Source organism: Capricornis sumatraensis, chromosome 7, assembly GCF_032405125.1.
Source record: "Capricornis sumatraensis isolate serow.1 chromosome 7, serow.2, whole genome shotgun sequence".
NCBI lineage: Eukaryota > Metazoa > Chordata > Mammalia > Artiodactyla > Bovidae > Capricornis > Capricornis sumatraensis.
Window position 1 is genome coordinate 63,694,461 of NC_091075.1, and position 19,216 is coordinate 63,713,676.

At 36.3% G+C, this 19,216-nt stretch overlaps 1 protein-coding gene across 1 annotated transcript in view; it reads right to left on the reverse strand.

Annotated features, from left to right (window-relative positions):
- ATP8A1 (ATPase phospholipid transporting 8A1) overlaps positions 1-19,216 on the reverse strand; it is a 227,566-nt gene that overhangs the window by 38,952 nt on the left and 169,398 nt on the right. The window contains exons 27-30 of the mRNA XM_068974944.1: positions 9,951-10,134; positions 9,747-9,857; positions 3,265-3,339; positions 3,038-3,160 (exon numbers count right to left, since the gene is read on the reverse strand). Of these exons, the coding sequence (XP_068831045.1) occupies positions 3,038-3,160; positions 3,265-3,339; positions 9,747-9,857; positions 9,951-10,134 (493 nt within the window). The remainder of the gene's footprint in view (positions 1-3,037; positions 3,161-3,264; positions 3,340-9,746; positions 9,858-9,950; positions 10,135-19,216) is intronic.

A 19,216-nucleotide genomic window follows, 5' to 3' on the forward strand; every position in this document is an offset into this window, starting at 1 on the left:
TAAAAGTTTAAATTTCTGCCTGAAAAAGAAAATAAAATTTAAAATTACTGTTAGATCATGAAATTCTTTAAGTGGGACTATTTTCATAATTCCAGACGAACAGACTTTTGAAAAGATTGTAATTTGGTGAGATCCCTACTTTTTCTTTTCCATGTGCAATAAAAGTGTAAACTTTTAAATGGTAAGGATATAGTGCATTCTCTTTTTCCATATACACCCACACGCACAACACTAAAAATAACAAGTGTAACATTTAAATTGCACAGTTCCTCAAAGCAAAGCCCTTTTACCAGGACTGACGTTATGAAAGACTTTCACAATTTGAAAACACCTGTCAACATCAAACTTCATACAATTATAATATCATTTAATAGTTATTGCTTTCTCATCTATTGTATTTTATTAACAAGAAAGCAAGTATCACTGGTCTTTCCTTTGTAACATGGATGTAAAAGATTAAGTTATAGAAAAACTGTTTAGAACTCTTACAGCCCTTTGAAGGGTTGCAGTTTTGTCATTCAGAAGTGCTTCTTGAAAACAAAATGTATGCTAAATAAAACTGGCATGTATTAAAATAGTTTTAAGCTGTTCAAACAACAGAAATTAAGTTGCCTGCCTCCCAAAATTTTCCACTGTGATCTCAACCTCCTTTGTTAGTTCACCCAGCCACACTGGATTGTATGATCCAATTTACGCTCCAATACATTACACATTTGAACTTATGTTACTCATTAACCTTTGTCTCTTCTCTTCACTATGTCATTACTGCAAGTTTTTATTTGACAGAAAGCACAGGTGGGTGCAAGAAAAATTAGTTCTACTTTTCCATTTTCCTGACCGATACTTATTGTCACATGTTAATCCTTTAACCCCTGTCACGACCTCCGCACCTCCGACCCTTTTTACCATAACAAACGCAATCGTCATCATCCAGGGCAACAATGCTTCTACGCTGGGGACCTGGAGCAACTGCTGTGCATACAACTGTGCATTCTGTAACCGTTTGTTCCTGAATTTTAAAATGTTTATATGGGATTTATTCAAACAATATTCACTGAAATCATTAGAAAAATCCATAACCCCTATAAAAATTGCTGGCAGCTTGTGTATCTATAAATATTTAAGTGAATACAGAAGTTGTATACTCTATTTGGACTGATATGGTAACTTTTATAAATGCCAGGGCTTTGCAGACTATGAGATACTTTGTATGCAAGAACAGCAAAAAATACAAGGAAGGCTGCTCTCACTTTCAAACTATATATGACCAGTTACACTTTCTTACCGGCTACAAAACTTTCCAAGTTGCCATATACAAAGGGTACAAAACGATGTGACTTTCTAGGAATGGTTTTGGGTAATCCTGTGACGATTGGTTTATAAGCAACAGGAGCAAGGTCAAGGCAGTGGCTGGGAAGCTAACTCTCAAGAGACACCATGGAGCCTCAGCAATGGGAGATGGGGATGTGTGGCTGAGGTTGATGTAACTCTGGGCTGGTGAGGGTTATTGATAGCCTGCCAGAAAGTCTGGAACCTTCCTAGCTCTCAGATTACATTTTCAAGGAAACAAGAGCTCATGGTCCCTTGTATCTGCCCCAATTGTGGCTTTCTGTCACTTGAAAATACTCACCTTAGGTAATGAAAAACTTTTTAGCAAGGCAGTAGAATTTAATACAAATTGGACATCAAAGGTAAATTTTTAAAAAAGCAAAAAATAAAACATTAAGAAATTAAAGCACAGACATTGCGTATTATAAATAGCAACAGTTTTAAAAGACCACTAAAATACTTTATAGAACCAGTGGGTTCTATAAAAACCCACTTATTCTCCACTCTACAAAAAACCTTGTAGTTTTTTTATTTTTATTTTTAATTTAACCAAATTCAGTTATATCATCCCTCAAGTTGTATGCATCTGCACACTGGGACATGTACGCACAGTGCATTCATGAAGACCTCATCTCAGAAGATGAATAACATCCTGGCAATAAACTTAACACCATCATTTACTGTATGAGGTTAGAGGCGTTGACACACCTGTCTCACTCTATTCCCCTGGTATACTGAGAACAAATGTCATTTGACAGTTTTATGAAATAATAAAATTTAAAATATCCTACATTAGTTTCCTAAATTCAAAACACCAAATTAAGGTTACATATAATTATTGGTAACATAACATGCATGACATAACCAACATGTAACATAATAAATGAGAAAAAATTCTGTGAAGGTGTATTTGACACTTTTATTATAGTTTCAAAATTACATCTACCTTGACTGTTAAAAAACTTAAACAAACAAACAAACAAAACTCCTCAGTTACACTGGATAGAAACCTGAATTACTAACAAACACTAGTGGAAACACTTTAGAATACATAATTGCAGGAAAGTGAACCATGCAGGAAATAGGTATTTTTGTTGCTGGGATGAAGAAATACTGTGGATCACAAAGATGACAAAAGTCTGTGGCTTGCTATATAGGCTATAAACCCGGAATATGATTTTAGATAAAATGTTGGATATTTTATCTTATATTAAGTTTTGTGGCTTAGTAGTGATTGTAAATAATGATTATTATTGGTAAATGAGTTATCTACCAGAGATGGTATTTTTAATGCTTAATATAATCTAATATTCCAATGAAGATAAAGTTATTTCATAAAACAGAAAATGAGTAAAGAATGATATATCATCCCTCATCACTTTGTATGTGTAAATTCTGTCCATGCTAGTCCTGGATGACTGACTTCTGAGAAGAGGGAGCATTTCCCCACAAAACTGCAAAAACAGAAAGTCAGAGGGCCACTCCCTCTGCTTGCCAGGCCCACTTTACTGCTGCCTGGCAAACTCCAGTGAATTGTGGTTACAGTTTAAACTCACAGCAAAACCAAACACCTTCTCAGGTCATATCAGAACCTTAAGCAAATCTGGCCTGCCATGGTCAGGACCCTGGAGTTTCCTTGGCTTTAGAAGACCGATGCCCCAAGCAACTGGAGCAAAAAAGCAAGTCCCGCCCGGGCACTGGTTCCTACCTTGGTGTTGAAGTCCAGGGCATTCTGAGATGTTTTGTATAATTCAGGATACTTCAACATATTCTCCTTTCTGCATGATCTCTCAAATATTCCCAGAGTTAAGGGAGGCATTGCTGTAAACATCTAAGGTACACAAACTAGTCATTATACCAGGTAGCCAAACACAGGGTGAACTTCTATCTCAAAGTATTCAATAGAACAGGAGTAATTAAAAGTCCTAAACTTACCACATTATAAAGACCTATGCACCATCTCTCAAAGAGGATCTGTCCAGAAAAGCCATTCACAAAGGCAAACCAGATCTAGGAAGAAAACAATCCAAACCTCCCAAATTAGAATGCGGAAACCAGAAACTAAATGTTTAAAATCTGCTGTTATTCAACTAGTGCATAAGAGCTTCACTGACATAGTAATTTCATGATTCTCTTGAAAATGGCGTTTCTTTGCTTTACTTTTTAATTTGATGGGATTCTTTCATAAGGTCTTTGCTATTTAGGTCAGGATTGGTTTCACTTGTTGAATCAAAAAAGAACTATACCAATAGGCAATCATAGATTTAAAAAAAATTAGGTATAATCTTGTTTCCTAAAAGACACTTTAGACAATATATTTTATGCCATTACAATTTTAGACCTTGAATTCCCCTTTAAAATATCTATCTTCTGATAGTTATTTAAAGATTTTTTAATCATAATTAAAAATTTTGTTTATTTAGAAAATAAAATAATTTCCTGTACTAATACCATCACCATTTATTGTCTTCTGCTTTGGTTATATTCATGTAGCTCATTTATATACAATCAATGATTTATCTTACTGGAAACCTATATGCAGCATCATGTCCTGTTCCTTTTCTTCTTAACATTACATAATACCTACTTTCTTAAGTTGTTACCTACCCTTTAAAATGATGTTAATGGAAATGGATATATATATCCCCTACTATTTTGGATATTTAGCTTGCTTTTGTTTTTTTCTACTATACATAATTCAGAACTGAATATTCTTTCAGAGATCCTAAATATCTCAATTTCTTAGGATGAATTACTTTGAGTAAAACATAGCTTAACTGAGGTAAAATTGACATATAAAAATGACACACATTTAATGTATACAGCTTGGTGAATTTGGACATATGCATGAAACCATCACCTAATCAAGGTAACAGACATATCCCATCATCTCCCAAAATTTCCTCTTGCTCTTTTTTGTTTTTCCTTTTAGAATGAATTCTTAGAAGTAGAATTAATGTGTCAACGTATTTAACCTTTTAAAAAATTAGTTCTTGATAATTATAGCCATCACAATGAAACTTTGAATTTATAATATTAAAAATATTTTGTAACTTAAATGTATACTTTGATTAAAAAAGTCTTTAATAGAGTGATAAGTTCTTATATATTTTGCAGTTTCTTAAAAGCAGAAAACTGAACTTTGCCTACAAAATTAAGGGACAATAAAGTGAAACTTTCTCCAGCATATTTAAGACAAATGGAAAATTTAAGTGAATGTTAGTAAATCAATAATCCCTATGTTATTTTAAAAAAAGCAAGACTAAAACATAATTAAAAATCATATTGATCTGGAAGAGAAAAATGTCTGGCCCAACATGACATAAACACAAACACAAAGCCAAACTATCACAACAACAACCAAAAACCCGTTAGGGGACAGCAGTCTGGACGTGCTGGTTAAGTGAATTTTTGAACTGGAGTTGCACGGACTTTGCTACACTTCACGTTTCATTTAACCTCATTATGGAAGCATGAATTGCTACAAATTCACCATTTATCAATATGTACCCAGGCTGGCCTCCCTATGAACAGTTTCTGTACACACATTGATCTTTTTCCTTCTTATAGGCAAAGGAATGACTGAGCACATATAAAAACCAATGTCGGCTTCATGAGATGGAAAAGAGAACAAAGCAGCAATAGCACATGAAAAATAAGTCCAGATTGTGTCAGGGTTGTAACATGCATTAACGACAACAAGAACAAAAGCATAGAAATGGGAGGCAAATCTCAAATTCTCACTTGCTTGCCACATATATTTACAGAAAAGATCTGAACTTGTGCTCTCAACTAGAAGCCAGATCTTTCATTGCTACATGCAAACGTACTTAGCATCTTCATGCGAAGTTAAATTTATTCCTTGGAGACTTCCTTTATTCCTTGCAGACTTTAAACTTTTTTTTTTTTTTTGGAAAGCCTTAAGTAGACACAAATTGACAGGACAGACTTCAACGCTATCTATTGTGTTTTCACATTTGGCCCTTTTGAGATGTGGATTCTGTAAATACATATTTGTGATACTCTGGGTGATGGTAATGTTTTCCCTGTAGGTGACTGTGAAGCTCATTCAGATTTCTTATGGAGTGATGGTAATATAAGGAATTTTTAAACACAAACTTTCAGTTGTGGCCTTAATAGTCTATGAAGATGCAGCCTAATCTTTGTTGGTCTGAAGAAAGCTGAAGCTGCATACATACCAAATTCCTTTAATAGACATGATTTAGCTCAAAGGTTAGTTATAAATGCATTTGCAAACATCAATACTATATAATAGGAGACATTTATGGTAATAAATTTGTGTGTGAATAAACATTTATAAATGTGAATGGTCTCCTGGCTTCTTTGTATGTAAATCTGGTGATTAAAACACCACTAGGAGCTTGAAATTGAGGAATCTAAATTTGAAATTTAGGAATCTAAATCAATGGATATTTATATTCAGTTTCCAATTCAAAATAACTTGCAAATAAGCTAACATACTCGCAGTCCAAGTTTATTTTAAAATGTACTACTTAACTAACTGCTTTATGAGAAAAATGTAGACATTTTTAAGTTGAAAGCTATCAAAGCATTTTTGCCTTATTTTTCCTACTGAAAGGTATGTGAACATGTTTCTAGAGATTCTCTTCCTGTGCTTTAAAAAGTTAATATTTTAATTTTTTTTAAAGGAGAAATGACTAGATAGGAATTGACTCTTCTAATATAGTACCCACATCTTCATATAAATATTTTGGCACTGAAGTTTACATATTTTAAAGGAAAGAGAGATTTTTAACAGTGAAGACATCTACCAGAAGGCTGATTCCAAGTTAGTCTGAGATTTGCAGTTTAAAGATACATTAGAAATGCATCCCATACTAAATAAAACAACACCTAAATTACTATTAACACATAAAAGTCCCTCCCTTGACTCAACAAAACCGTGGATGCAGAAAGAAAACATGAGTCCCTCTGGGGAGGTATCTAAATTATTTAAATTCACAGGAATCCATATCTCAGCACAACTTGGTGGGAAAGTATCACCTCATTGACTTCAATCAAAGCTTCTGGAAATCAGAAACGCTACACTGCCTTGGGATCTTACCGGAAAACCTGGATGTGACCAACTGTTTGAAAGAAAAAGTCCTACTTTGCTAGCAAGGAGTCAGGCGTTTCAGAGAAACTAAAATCTCTATAGCGAATGCCAGTCATTCCAATGAACACCTAGAGTTGCAGTTGAGTGGCCACCACAAGCAAGTGCTTTATACCGCCACCTGCCAAATCTGTTTTTGTTTGTTTGGCTATATGGCAATGGAGTAGCTAGATGGTGACATTCCTGGCAGTACAGCAATGGGAAAAGCAGTTTTTACAGATAGTCTATAAAACCTATAGTGTTCCATATTATTTCTTTATTAGCAAAGAAACTTCAGACCTGCCTGTCCTGTCCTGTATTATTTTCTAACTTTCGCGTCCCAGTAGAGGCGTGGCAGTTACAGCTTCACAGACATTTCCCTGAAGGAGCATTTCTGCATATTAAACAGCAGCTTACAAACAGTCAATGAGCCCTCTGCTCCCACGCCTGATCAGCACAAAAAACTGAAAGGGGAGATTCGAGACTGGCAGTTGTCCTCACTAGAGACATTCAATGATGTGTTTTCTGTCTATTCATTCACAGTATTGACATGAGCCATTAACATCTGCAGAACTTGTTTTAGCTGGCAAAAGTTGGGTATCTGGGAATTGATTTAAAAGGTCAATTCATTTCCAAGATAGTTGAATTATATTCAAAATAGATTTCCATAAACTGCTAAAAGAAAAATAACTTAAGAATGAGATTTCCAGTAAAGTTTAGGACTGACTTCCTTTGCAATGTGTAAAGAATTTGATCAGTGTTAGTTATCTCTCAGAGAGGCTTTAAATGCAAAGCCAAGTGAAATTTAGGGCTACTCAACCACAAATTGCATAACTCTGGATTTGAAACAGAGCGTGCAGATTTAGTTTTTCATTTGAGTTTGATATATTTTATGTCTCCCATTAGTACGTAATTTTGACCACTTCATTGTTGATTGTCAAATAATCTAGATTTAAAAAGTGGCAAGTTGAGTACTCATTTCACTTTACACAATTATATTTTTGCAAGCAGATTTATTGCTGCCAGTGGCTTTAAACTCCCAGATACTTCAAGAATATATGTAAATAAACTGTATAAATTGGTATTCTTTCTAATGTCGATAAATGTTGAGGGATGAGAAAAAAAATCTAACTAGAAAAGTTAGGACTATAGAGGGGACTGAGAATTGAAAATAATTTTATTAGAAAAGAATAACAAATTTATATAAACAGAAAATATTTTGTATGATCTCATAAGCTATTTTGGAAGTGCATTTTGTTTCAAAACAGACTATTTCAGACCAAATTCAGCAGTAATGAACAATAACTAAATTCATAGATTATTCTGTTTATGTTTCCAAGTATTTAATTATAGTATTTGATTATTTTACCAAGTGGGTTGCAATCTAATTATCGATTTTTAGTGACCAATAAATAAAACTGCCTGCACACTTCGAAACTAAAAAACCCAGGGATCAAACCTGGGTCTCCTGGATTGCAGGTAGATTCCTTGCCGTCTGAACCACCAGGGAAGCCCTTAATTTTATTAATCTGACTCATAATAAGAACTGTGCTCAGTCAACATTTTGATAAGAAGATAAGCATTCTGACAGGCATAAAGAACAGCTGAAGCAAACATACAGCAGTTTCCAACTAACATCTCAGCAGGGGAAATGTAAAGTCTACTGACTGTTTTGTTTATAGTGTTACTTTTGTGGCATAAAGTATGAGATATTATTTTCAAATGGCACATGGGAAGGTTCTGCCTCTTCTGATGGATGTGTAGAAGCAGTCAACTGAGTAGAGGGCAAGGTGGCATAAACAAACATGTGTAAGGGAGCCCAGGGCAGATTTATGAAGGTGTAGGCAGGTCCTCTGACAGGAATGGAAGATGGAGGGCTTTCTTAACAAGCTATGGAGCGCTCCTTGTCGGGCTCTGTGAAGCTGCAAGAGGAGCAAGGCACTGGTAACGCCTAGGGTTCAAGCATTACGAATACAGCTTCTGATGATAAGATGGTCATATATATATATTTTTTAAATATAAAGAACTTACTTATCGCATCCTGAGTGTTCAGTTACTGGTGCTGTGCTACCCAGAGGAATAGCCGCTGGCCATGTGGTTCTTGAATACTAGAAATGTGATTAGTCCAAACTAAGATACGCTGTATGTGTAAAATACACACTAGACTGTGAACACTTAGTTATGAAGAAAAGAATGTGAAATATTGCTTTAATAATTTTTTATAGAGATTCCAAGCTGAAATAATATATTGAATATATAGAGTTAAATGAAATATAATTTAAAATTAATTTGGGCTTTAATTTTTACTTGTTGTTGATGTGGTTCCCAGAAAATGTAAAATTACACATGTGGTTTGCTTTATATTTCTATTGGCAAGTTTTTGGAGGATAGAAACCTCGCACGATTTACTTCAGTTACTGAACTAACCCTGGTGCCTGGCAGCCTGTGGAGACTGCAAAACATGTTTGCAGAATAAAATGCATCCTTTCAGAAATGATATTCCTGACCCAACTTAAGTTTACATGTTAAAAATGATGTTATATTTGCCATATGAAAAGGAATATAGAAATTCCTTGTGATCCAGACACAGTAACCAAATTATTCTGATAAATTTTAGACAAATTTCTCATTATCTGGACTCTTGTTTCCTACCAAATCCAGACACCAAAACCGATCTGAAGAGCAAGGAATACTTCTATCCGATTATGTAGGCCTGAAACATAATAAGAACTATAAGATGACCAATACTAGCAAAACTACCTATGTGTTTTTATTGATTAGATCCCTTAGTAAAACTGACATCCGCAGTTTTATGTCTACTATTCCTTTTTTTAAAAAAATTGATTTTTATTGTATAGTTGCTTTACAATGTTGTGTTATTTTCTACTGTACAGCAAAGTGAATCAGCTATATGTATATCCCCCTTTTTTTTGGATTTCCTTCCATTTTCCCTTCCTTTTCTCTTTAAACACAGTTTTCCTCATGTGCATCCCCAAACAATTTACTGTTTTCTCTCGTATGTTTTTGAACTTTATAAAAAATGCTATGTAGATTGTAGTTTTTTAAGAACTGTACACATTACTTTATTAGCAACTATAATCCAACATTTCTTACCAAAGCAACATAATGTTTTTAGCCAGAATTTCAACATTATTCTCCACAGCTGACAAACTTTTTAACATATTCAGAAGTTAAAAAAGTGGGCTGATGAAGGATTCATTAAAATTATGCAGAAATGTCTTCCCCAAAACGTTTCAAATATATATGCAAATGACAAGGATTTTTAGACTTAGCTTGCAATTACCTCGATAATATAGAGGACTATATTCTTGTAGAAGCAGTATAAGATACACTTGGAGACTCTGTTATAGTTCCAGGCACCATGAACCATCAACAAATTCTTCAAATATTTGAACTAAAATAAGAATGGAAAAAAAATTAACATTTTCCTCTTCATAGTGTCACTTGACAAAGATGGATAGTGTGTTTGGCAGAAATGATGGTTTACCTGAGCTATAGAGTAGTCAGAAGAATTAGCTGCCTGAAGGCCTTCATTGCCACTTATTCCTACTCCAACATGTGCTGTCTGTATCATACTGACGTCATTTGCTCCATCACCAATGGCAAGTGTTATGACTTTAACTTGTTTCTTAACCATCTCAACAACTTCAGATTTTTGAAGAGGAGAAACCCTTAAATAACAACAAATTATCACTTTTTTTTCTGAAAAAAGGAATTTTAAGATGTCATTGTCTTGAAGAATAAAGCAGCAGAAGAGCTAAATGAATAGGTCTCTGAAGAATCATCATGGAAAAGTCTTACATTTAAGTGTTTAAATCTCTGTTAGCCTGATTTGCCACTTTAAGGGAAAAATAAAGTCACAGAAGCAAAACTCTAGGTGACAGACAGAAGCTACAAAGCCTTGTTAAATATTAGTTTCCCAGAATGTGTGCATAAATTTGTTAAAGGATGACATTTGTGTTCAGAAATCCCATTACTTCCTATCAAATAATATCAGGATTTTTGAGTCTTCACTTTTGAATGAGAAAGAAAGCCAGAAAGGCTGTTGAATGATAGTTCCAATACCAACTGTTTTACTATACTTTGAAAATAAAATTTTGGACCTCCATAAGCTGATCTTAGATGATTCTTATACATTTAAACAATTTAAATAGACAATAAGGAACTGGGTAACTTCCCCACCTGTTCTCAGACACCCAGGTGAGTCAACTACGGTAAATACCAAGTACTTCATTACATAGTTCATGTGCCTGTTTCTTTTCTAAAGCTGCTGACAATGGCCAAGTAGAATCAAGCATCCTTTTATATAAAGGTGGGTCAGGAATAGAGAACACCAGCATCCATACTAAAGTTGTATGGTATTAACATTAACTTTGGAGCAACTTATCATAGACTTAAAACCCCACAACAATTACAGTTCAATGACAAAATATTTATTTGCGTGATTAACTTAATCTAGTATCCATGCTATCTCGGTGAGTAGACAGAAGGAAAGGAAACTAAATAGTGACCTGGCTCAGTAGACTATTAAGAGAGTAATGAACTACTGAGAAACAACTAATATAGACAATGTTAGTAAGCAAAATAAATAACCCAGAGCTAAATTCTTTACCAAGGATAAGTGCAGTAAATACCTGCTGGAACATCTGGTAAACCATTTATTAGCCTACTTAGAAATGAAGATCATGACTCTGAGTTTCAATACATCTTTGCACATTTTCCTGATTATTTCCTTAGGAAAAATTCCTAGCAGTGGGTATTCTGCACAAATAAGTGCCTTCAGGAGGCCCAGCTGTCCCTTCTTAAATGTTTTAGCCAAGAACAGATTCAGTCTTTATTTCAAGTTTGAGAATCATTGTGTTAGAGTGTGAGTTGCTTGCACAGTGAACAGGTCTCCTCATCTTTGTATTACTTGTGCTGATCCAGGATAAGTACTCAATAAATGCTTGCTATATGAAAGAATTATTTTTAATTCTTTCTTTGAATTTCCTTTCAGAGTCTGGCAACAGTACAAAATGACACAACTGTGAATACAGGAAAGGAATGGATGAGTATCACATCATTAACGGGCTTTTCCACTGTTAGCTCTCATTTTTCTTTGAAGCAATTTTCATTTCATTTTCACATTTTATTTAATTTTTCTTAACAGGCTTTTATAAATTGGTCAGCCCACTGGCTCTAGGCCAATGTTTCAAATATGAACTATAGCTGACATTTAGTAAATGTCAAAAAAGAATGCTCACCAAGAAATGATCTAAAAAGCAAATGGGAAATGGGCGTAAAAAGAGCGAAGAATTTGAAAACATTTGTCAAATTCCCTTTACAACCTAACAGGCTCACAGTGCAAACACATTGTGAAGTCACACTATGGGATCAATGGAGCTGAAAAACACAGGTATTTTTTTTTTCATAAGCTGAATGTATAATAAAGGATAAATCTCTGCATGGTGAACTACTATTAATGATTTAGAGAATCATCAGAAAAAAGCTGGAGTAAACTTTGTTTTCTTTTCTTCATGACTATTACAACTAACCACTGCTTTCTCTGCTTGACATCACAATTTTTAATACCCCCAAATTAAAACTGGCTGAGGATTTTTACCAACATTATGGATGGAATTCCAGCCAAGCTATTTAAAATCCTAAAAGATGATGCTGTTAAAGTGCTGCACTCAATATGCCAGCAAATTTGGAAAACTCAGCAGTGGCCACAGGACTGGAAAAGGTCAGTTTTCATTCCAATCCCAAAGAAAGGCAATGCCAAAGAATGTTCAAACTACTGCACAATTGCACTCATTTCACACACTAGCAAGGTAATGCTCAAAATCCTTCAAGCTAGACTTCAACAGTATGTGAACCGAGAACCTCCAGATGTCAAGCTGTATTTATAAATGGAAGAAGAACCAGAGATCAAACTGCCAATATACATTAGATTATAGACAAAGCAAGGGAATTTCAGAAAAACATCTACTTTTGCTTCATTGACTATGCTAAAACCTTTGATTGTGTGGATCACAACAAACTGTGGAAAACTCTTAAAGAGATGGGAGTATTGGACCACTTTACCTGTCTCCTGAGAAACCTGTATGCAGGTCAAGAAGCAACATTTAGAATGGCCATGGGACAACAGGCTGGTTCAAAATTGGGAAAGGAGTATATTAAGGCTCTATATTGTTAACGTGCTTATTTAACTTCTATGCAGAGTACATCAAGGGAAATATTGGGGTAGATGAATCACAAGCTGGAATCAAGATTGCTGGGAGAAATATCAACAAACTCAGATATGCAGGTGATACCACTCTAATGGCAGAAAGTGAAGAGGACCTAAAGAGCCTTTTGATGAGGGTGAAAGAGAGTGAAAAAGCTGGCTTAAAACTCAATTTCCTAAAAACTAAGATCACGACATCTGGTCCCATCACTTCATGGCAAATAGAAAGGGAAAAATGGAAACAGTGTCAGACTTTATTTTTTTGGGCTCCAAAATCACTGCAGATGGTGACTGCAGCCATGAAATTAAAAGACGGTTACTTCCTGGAAGGAAAGCTATGACAAACCTGGACAGCATATTAAAAAGTACAGACATCACTTTGCTGACAAAGGTCTGTATTGGTTTTTCCAGTAGTTATATATGGATGTGAGAGTTAGACCATTAAGAAGGCTGAGTGTCAAAAAATTGATACTTTCAAGTTTTGGTGTTGGAGAAGACTCTTAAGAGTCCCTTGAACAGCAAGGAGATCAAACTAGTGAATCCAAAAGGAAGTCAATCCTGAATATTCATTGGAAGGACTGATGCCAAAGCTCCAATACTTTGGCCATCTGATGTGAAGAGCTGACTCATTGGAAAAGACCCTGATGCTGGGAAAGACTGATGGGGAGAGAAGGGGGTGATATAGGATGAGGTGCTTGGATAGCATCAATGACTCAACAGACATGAGTCGAAGCAAAATTTGGGACATAGTGAAGGACAGGTAAGCCTGGTGTGCTGCAGTCCATGGGACTGCAAAGAGTCGGACATGACTTAGAGACTGAACAAACAGAAAACCAAACATGGATGTGACTAACTCAGGTCTTAAATCAGAGTATGAATTCCCTAGGCAAGAACAATATCTGTTTTTCTTTAAGAAAAGGCAACGATGTAATAAGAGACAACCCAAATTACATTGCAAGTAGCACAAGTAAGGATATCTGCTTCCATTATCAAGATAAAAGAGGACAACTGGAAGGACAATCCTTGGAAGAATATTCAACAAACAGCAGAAGCTCTGGTATCTGATGGGTTTGAAATAGTAGTTGGTTGCTAAAGAAAGATATCAGGTTTAAGTAGAGTTCATAAAACAAAATATACATACCTTATAAAATTTAACTCAGAATATAAATGTATAAGCTTGTGATGTAAGGTAAAGAACCATACTCTGCAAAGGAGTTTGTGTTTGAAATTCTGCATATTTTTCTTACAGAAACCTCACTTTGAGGCACAATCCATGTCTTGTTTCATTAAGTGGAAACTATAATGTCATGATGCCATCCACCCCAGTTTATTGTTATCTTGTCCCCAGCAATGTTTTCTGGGCAACTCAAAAAGTCTTTCTAGAATGCTATATTTGGTTTTCCTACCAACAATTTTGGCTAGACTGTCTTTTGGTGGCTTATGAAACATCTAAGTGACGATTATTTTGAGAAGTACAATAAGAATAAATAGATTAAAGAAAGAACACCCATGGATCCCTAGTAAGCACCAAGTCAACTCATGGACGCAAAAGTATAGGCATGTACTAAAGACTGTCCTTCCAGCCCTGGGTATGCTGTGCTGTGGGCATCCTTCAGCATGTCTTAGGGAGGGAATGTGGTTTAACGGGACCCAGGTTAGTCAAGCTGAGATCAGTTAATCTTCTACTATTTGTACAGCACTCATTTAAAAAATTATTTCTTGCTACAAGAGGTATTCAGTCAGATCAGTCGCTCAGTCATGTCCAGTTCTTTGCAGTCCCATGGACTGCAGCACGCCAGGCTTCCCTGTCCATCACCAACTCCCGGAGCCTACTCAAACTCATGTCTATCATGTCAGTGATGCCATCCAGCCATCTTATCCTCTGTTGTCCCCTTCTCCTCCTGCCTTTACAAGATAGCAAAACCAAATTAGAAGACATTAAAAACAAGTGTTGCAGAAAGCTTTTTGATATACTTGTCAGTACTTAATAATTTCCAAGGATGTAGAAGTTAGCATGGGTTGCAAGAGCCTCCCTTGATGAGTCAGAATTTGACAAGGAGAGGAGAGTTCATGTCAGGTAAAAGAAATAGCATATATTAAATTTCACGTTAAAAATTCTCCAGAATACATTCCTTTCCACTGTGTGTTTCCACCATAGAAGAAGTCCTCTCCTTCACTCATTAGTTTACCTTCTTAACTTTCATATACTTGCTTCTATATGTGTACAATTTTCTGAACAGTCTGGAACAACCTTACCACACAAGTTAATCTTCCCAATATCTATCAGAAACCACGAATTCACGGTTGAGAATATATGAAACCTAAATTTTATAAATACCAATAGTGATCCAAGGCATAACTCATAGACCTCATAAAAGTGCTCTGTTTTCTACCCTAGATGTATTTTTACCACCCAAGGGTCTGCATCAGTGCTTAAATTATCCATGGTTCTCTTCTCTTCCACTGTTGCTCTTTCCTCTTTAGAAGAAGTCAGAGCCTCTGAGGGAAACGACTGCACATCAGGCATGTGCTGTAAAGTCCAGTTTTCTTTCCTGTGGCTCCACAAACAGAGGGTGGTCCTTTGCGATACAACCTAGCAGTACACCGAGTGCAGAATGCTTTTCAGATATTATCTTGGCTGCAGTTCCTGCATGTGTTATTCATTATTTTTCTTACTTGCTATGTAGTAACTCTCCCTGCCCTGTGAACATTAGTCTGGAGTACTGGAAATTTTTACCATTTAAGCTAGAACGTATATACGGTGGCCCATCTTACATGAGCCTCATTTTGCACCCTTTTAACGGGATTAGCTAAATGAATCACCTTTTCAAATGCAATATGGATAAGGATTATATGTGCATGCATATATACACAGTCATGTATTCAAGAATATTTCAAGGACTTTTTATAGGTAGCTAAAAGTATAATAATTTATCTTACTGTATTGTATATTTAGGTTAATAACCTAAAAATCTCATATATACACTAAAAATTAGGTCAATAATATATTAACTTAAAAACATATTATAAACTTAAAAATTACTATAAAGTTGCTTTCAGAAAGTAAATTTAGAAAACACATTGAGAACATGGAGGAATACAGTATTTCTTCATTATCCTCAAGCGTTTTGTATAATGACCTTGTATTTGTAGAGCCTTTGCATTTAGGAAGCTAGAGAGCTGCTCCTGGTGACTATTCAGAGGTCAGGATCACTAGTGGGGAATATGCTGTACTTTCCTTTGCAACAAACTTCCTAAGTTTTCTCTTTGCAAATATCAGTCTATTCCCCATTGAGTCATATTCTGCTGACTAATAAAGAAATTACAAAAGGAGAAATACCTAAGAGAAAACCTTATGAGACTGAACTTAACTCTTCTTCGAACTAAAATTTGTAGGCTCATTTATAAAGTTTTGAATTGAGGAGGAGTTAAAACATGGCAAAAATAATTTGGGCTACACGTACTAAAATTATTTAACCATTACAGTGCTTCCAGAAACTCGCCATCAATTTATTACTGGAATGAAAACAGCCATTTATATAGCAAATCCTAAAGACGATTCTTAGCATGGGGTACATAATGAAACATTCACCCATTACTAGGTAAGAAAGTTGTGTTATTCAAATGACTGATGAGTGAGTGCTTTCCTAGTCTCCAAAAGCAATATTTGTTGATACACTGTGAAGTCAGAGCCATCGAGGGCAACTTGTAATTCAAGGATTCAGTCTACAGAAACAAAATACAGACAGATCATATTGACAGTAATACATGTTTGCATATGCATGTATGTATGTGTATATAGGCACACTGAACTACTGACTTGCAAATATACCTTATAAAAGGCACTAAGAAGAAGATACTTCCTAGTAGAAATATTTATTATAGTATTCACACCATAGAACAGTTTGTCCACAGTGGTACTGCTCATTAAAAAAAAAGAGAGAAATCCATCCATCCATCCATCCATCCATCCATCCATCCATCCATCCATCCAGATATCTGGGACCTAACATTGTACTTAGCATATAGCAGACTGCTGTAAGCAACAGGAACCAAAAAATAATACAGTAGTAGTGCCTTAAAATATTAATTTGGATCACTCAAAAGATATATACATATATACATGCCTTAATTAAAAATACTTTTCTTGCTAAAAAATGGTAACCATTATTGGACAACACAGGGTTGTTACAAACCTTCAATTTGAGAAAGCATGAAGGATCCAGTATTCTTTACTAGTTCCTCCATACTCTAAATATACAACAGGCTGCCTCCTAACTGTGAACTGTCAAATATGAAGAAGAGTTATAATCTTAGCATCATGGATGAGATTATTTTCTCTTTTTTGGAAAAATGTCCATTTACCCAGTTCCTTTACTACATGGTGAAATTTCTGTGGAAGAATATAAGGAGAAGAAAAGAGAGTAGATCTCAGAACCCTCCTTCTGCCCGTAAGAGATATTAACTTAAGGACTTTGATTGAGCTACTGACCCAGGAGTTAAATGTTAAGAGCCTATAGACAGTGGTTTCTCTATGGACTCTTGCTACAAGGAGAAAGAAGTTTCTCCAACAAGGGACGGGCCCAGCCACCTCTGGGTAGGAGCCTCACATGATACCATGGGTGGGCTTTCAACTGGGAAGCACATCTACTCAAGAAGGATGAGTGCCCTTCCCCTTCATGCTCTGCTCGATGGTGACCTTGCTCTCAAGAGTGGTAAGACCAATGGCCCCACCTCCCATTCACTGGATCTGTTTGGAGAACACTTGGGCACTGATTCTCTTCCCTTTTCCCATGACTCTGGGTAGGTAAGGAAAAGCTGAAGTGTCTTAGTTGTTGTTTAGTCACTAAGTCATGTCCAACTCTTGCGACCCCATGGAGTGTAGGCCACCAGGCTCCTCTGTCCATGGGATTCTCCAGGCAAGAATACTGGAGGGGGTTGCTCTTTCCTTCAGGGGATCTCCCTGACCCAGAGACTGAACCTGCGTCTCCTATGTTGCAGGCAGATTCTTTACCACTGAGCCACCTGGGAAGCTAGAGCTTCTTTAAACTTAAATAAAACCAGCTTGCCCATCTTTCTTTCCTTCTTCCACCTCCCCACTCCCTTGTTTTTGAATTTTCTCCTATGTAGATGGGTTTCTCCAAGGAACCTTCTCTCAGAAAGACCTAGTGGAAGATGGAACACGTGGTAGCAGACACTACTGACAGACACTGAAATAAAATCCTGAAGATGCCATGAATTAAAGAAGGAATTCACTAGATTTCAGAGTCACAATTACCTGTCAACACAAAACCTGAGAGTCCTTTGGGGAAATAGGAAATGTTGGATGACTATCAGAAGATAAATGGCATGGAGAGAAAGAGTGGTGTGCCAGAGAACACAGAGGAACAATCAGGTGGGGAAAGCTCTCCACCCTCTCTATGGTGCCCTGTGCAAGCCTGGGGTAACCAGTGTGACGGGGCTGAGACTGGGCTGGATAGAGCTAAGCGGTTCCTCTCTCTTTGCAACTGTGAACTCTGGCCTAGCCTTAGAATCTCTGGAAACTCAAAGTCCACAAAATAATGTGAAAAACAAAACATGCCAATTTCAGGATTGTCTCCAAGGTTCTAAAGCTAAAACCTCAGGACAATTCTAAACTCTTGCCTAGGAAGAAGAAAGTCAGACCTTTCTGGTCAACCTCAGGGTGTGAAGCCAGGCAGGGACAGGTGCCAATATTATGGATGTGCTGAGAACCCTTGAATTTTACCTAATTAGGGTAATTCCATCAGAATGTGGCTGCCTCTAACAAGAGCAGTGCTTGGGTAAAGACACTGGGGTAAAATAGGGATTCCTTAAGCCAAAGCCTTTGACTGTGGGGATCACAATAAACTGTGGAAAATTCTGAAAGAGATGGGAATACCAGACCACCTGACCTGCCTCTTGAGGAATCTGTATGCAGGTCAGGAAGCAACAGTTAGAACTGGACATGGAACAACAGACTGGTTCCAAATAGGAAAAGGAGTATGTCAAAGCTGTATATTGTCACCCTGCTTATTTAACTTATATGCAGAGTACATCATGAGAAACGCTGGACTGGAAGAAACACAAGCTGGAATCAAGATTGCCAGGAGAAATATCAATAACCTCAGATATGCAGATGACACCACCCTTATGGCAGAAAATGAAGAGGAGCTAAAAAGCCTCTTGATGAAAGTAAAAGAGGAGAGTGAAAAAGTTGGCTTAAAGCTCAGCATTCAGAAAACTAAGATCATGGCATCCGGTCCCATCACTTCATGGCAAATAGAAGGGGAAACAGTGGAAACAGTGTCAGACTTTATTTTTCTGGGCTCCAAAATCAGCGCAGATGGTGACTGCAGCCATGAAATTAAAAGACGCTTACTACTTGGAAGAAAAGTTATGACCAACCTAGATAGTATATTCAAAAGCAGAGACATTACTTTACCGACTAAGGTCCGTCTAGTTAAGGCTATGATTTTTCCTGTGGTCATGTATGGATGTGAGAGTTGGACTGTGAAGAAGGCTGAGCGCCGAAGAATTGATGCGTT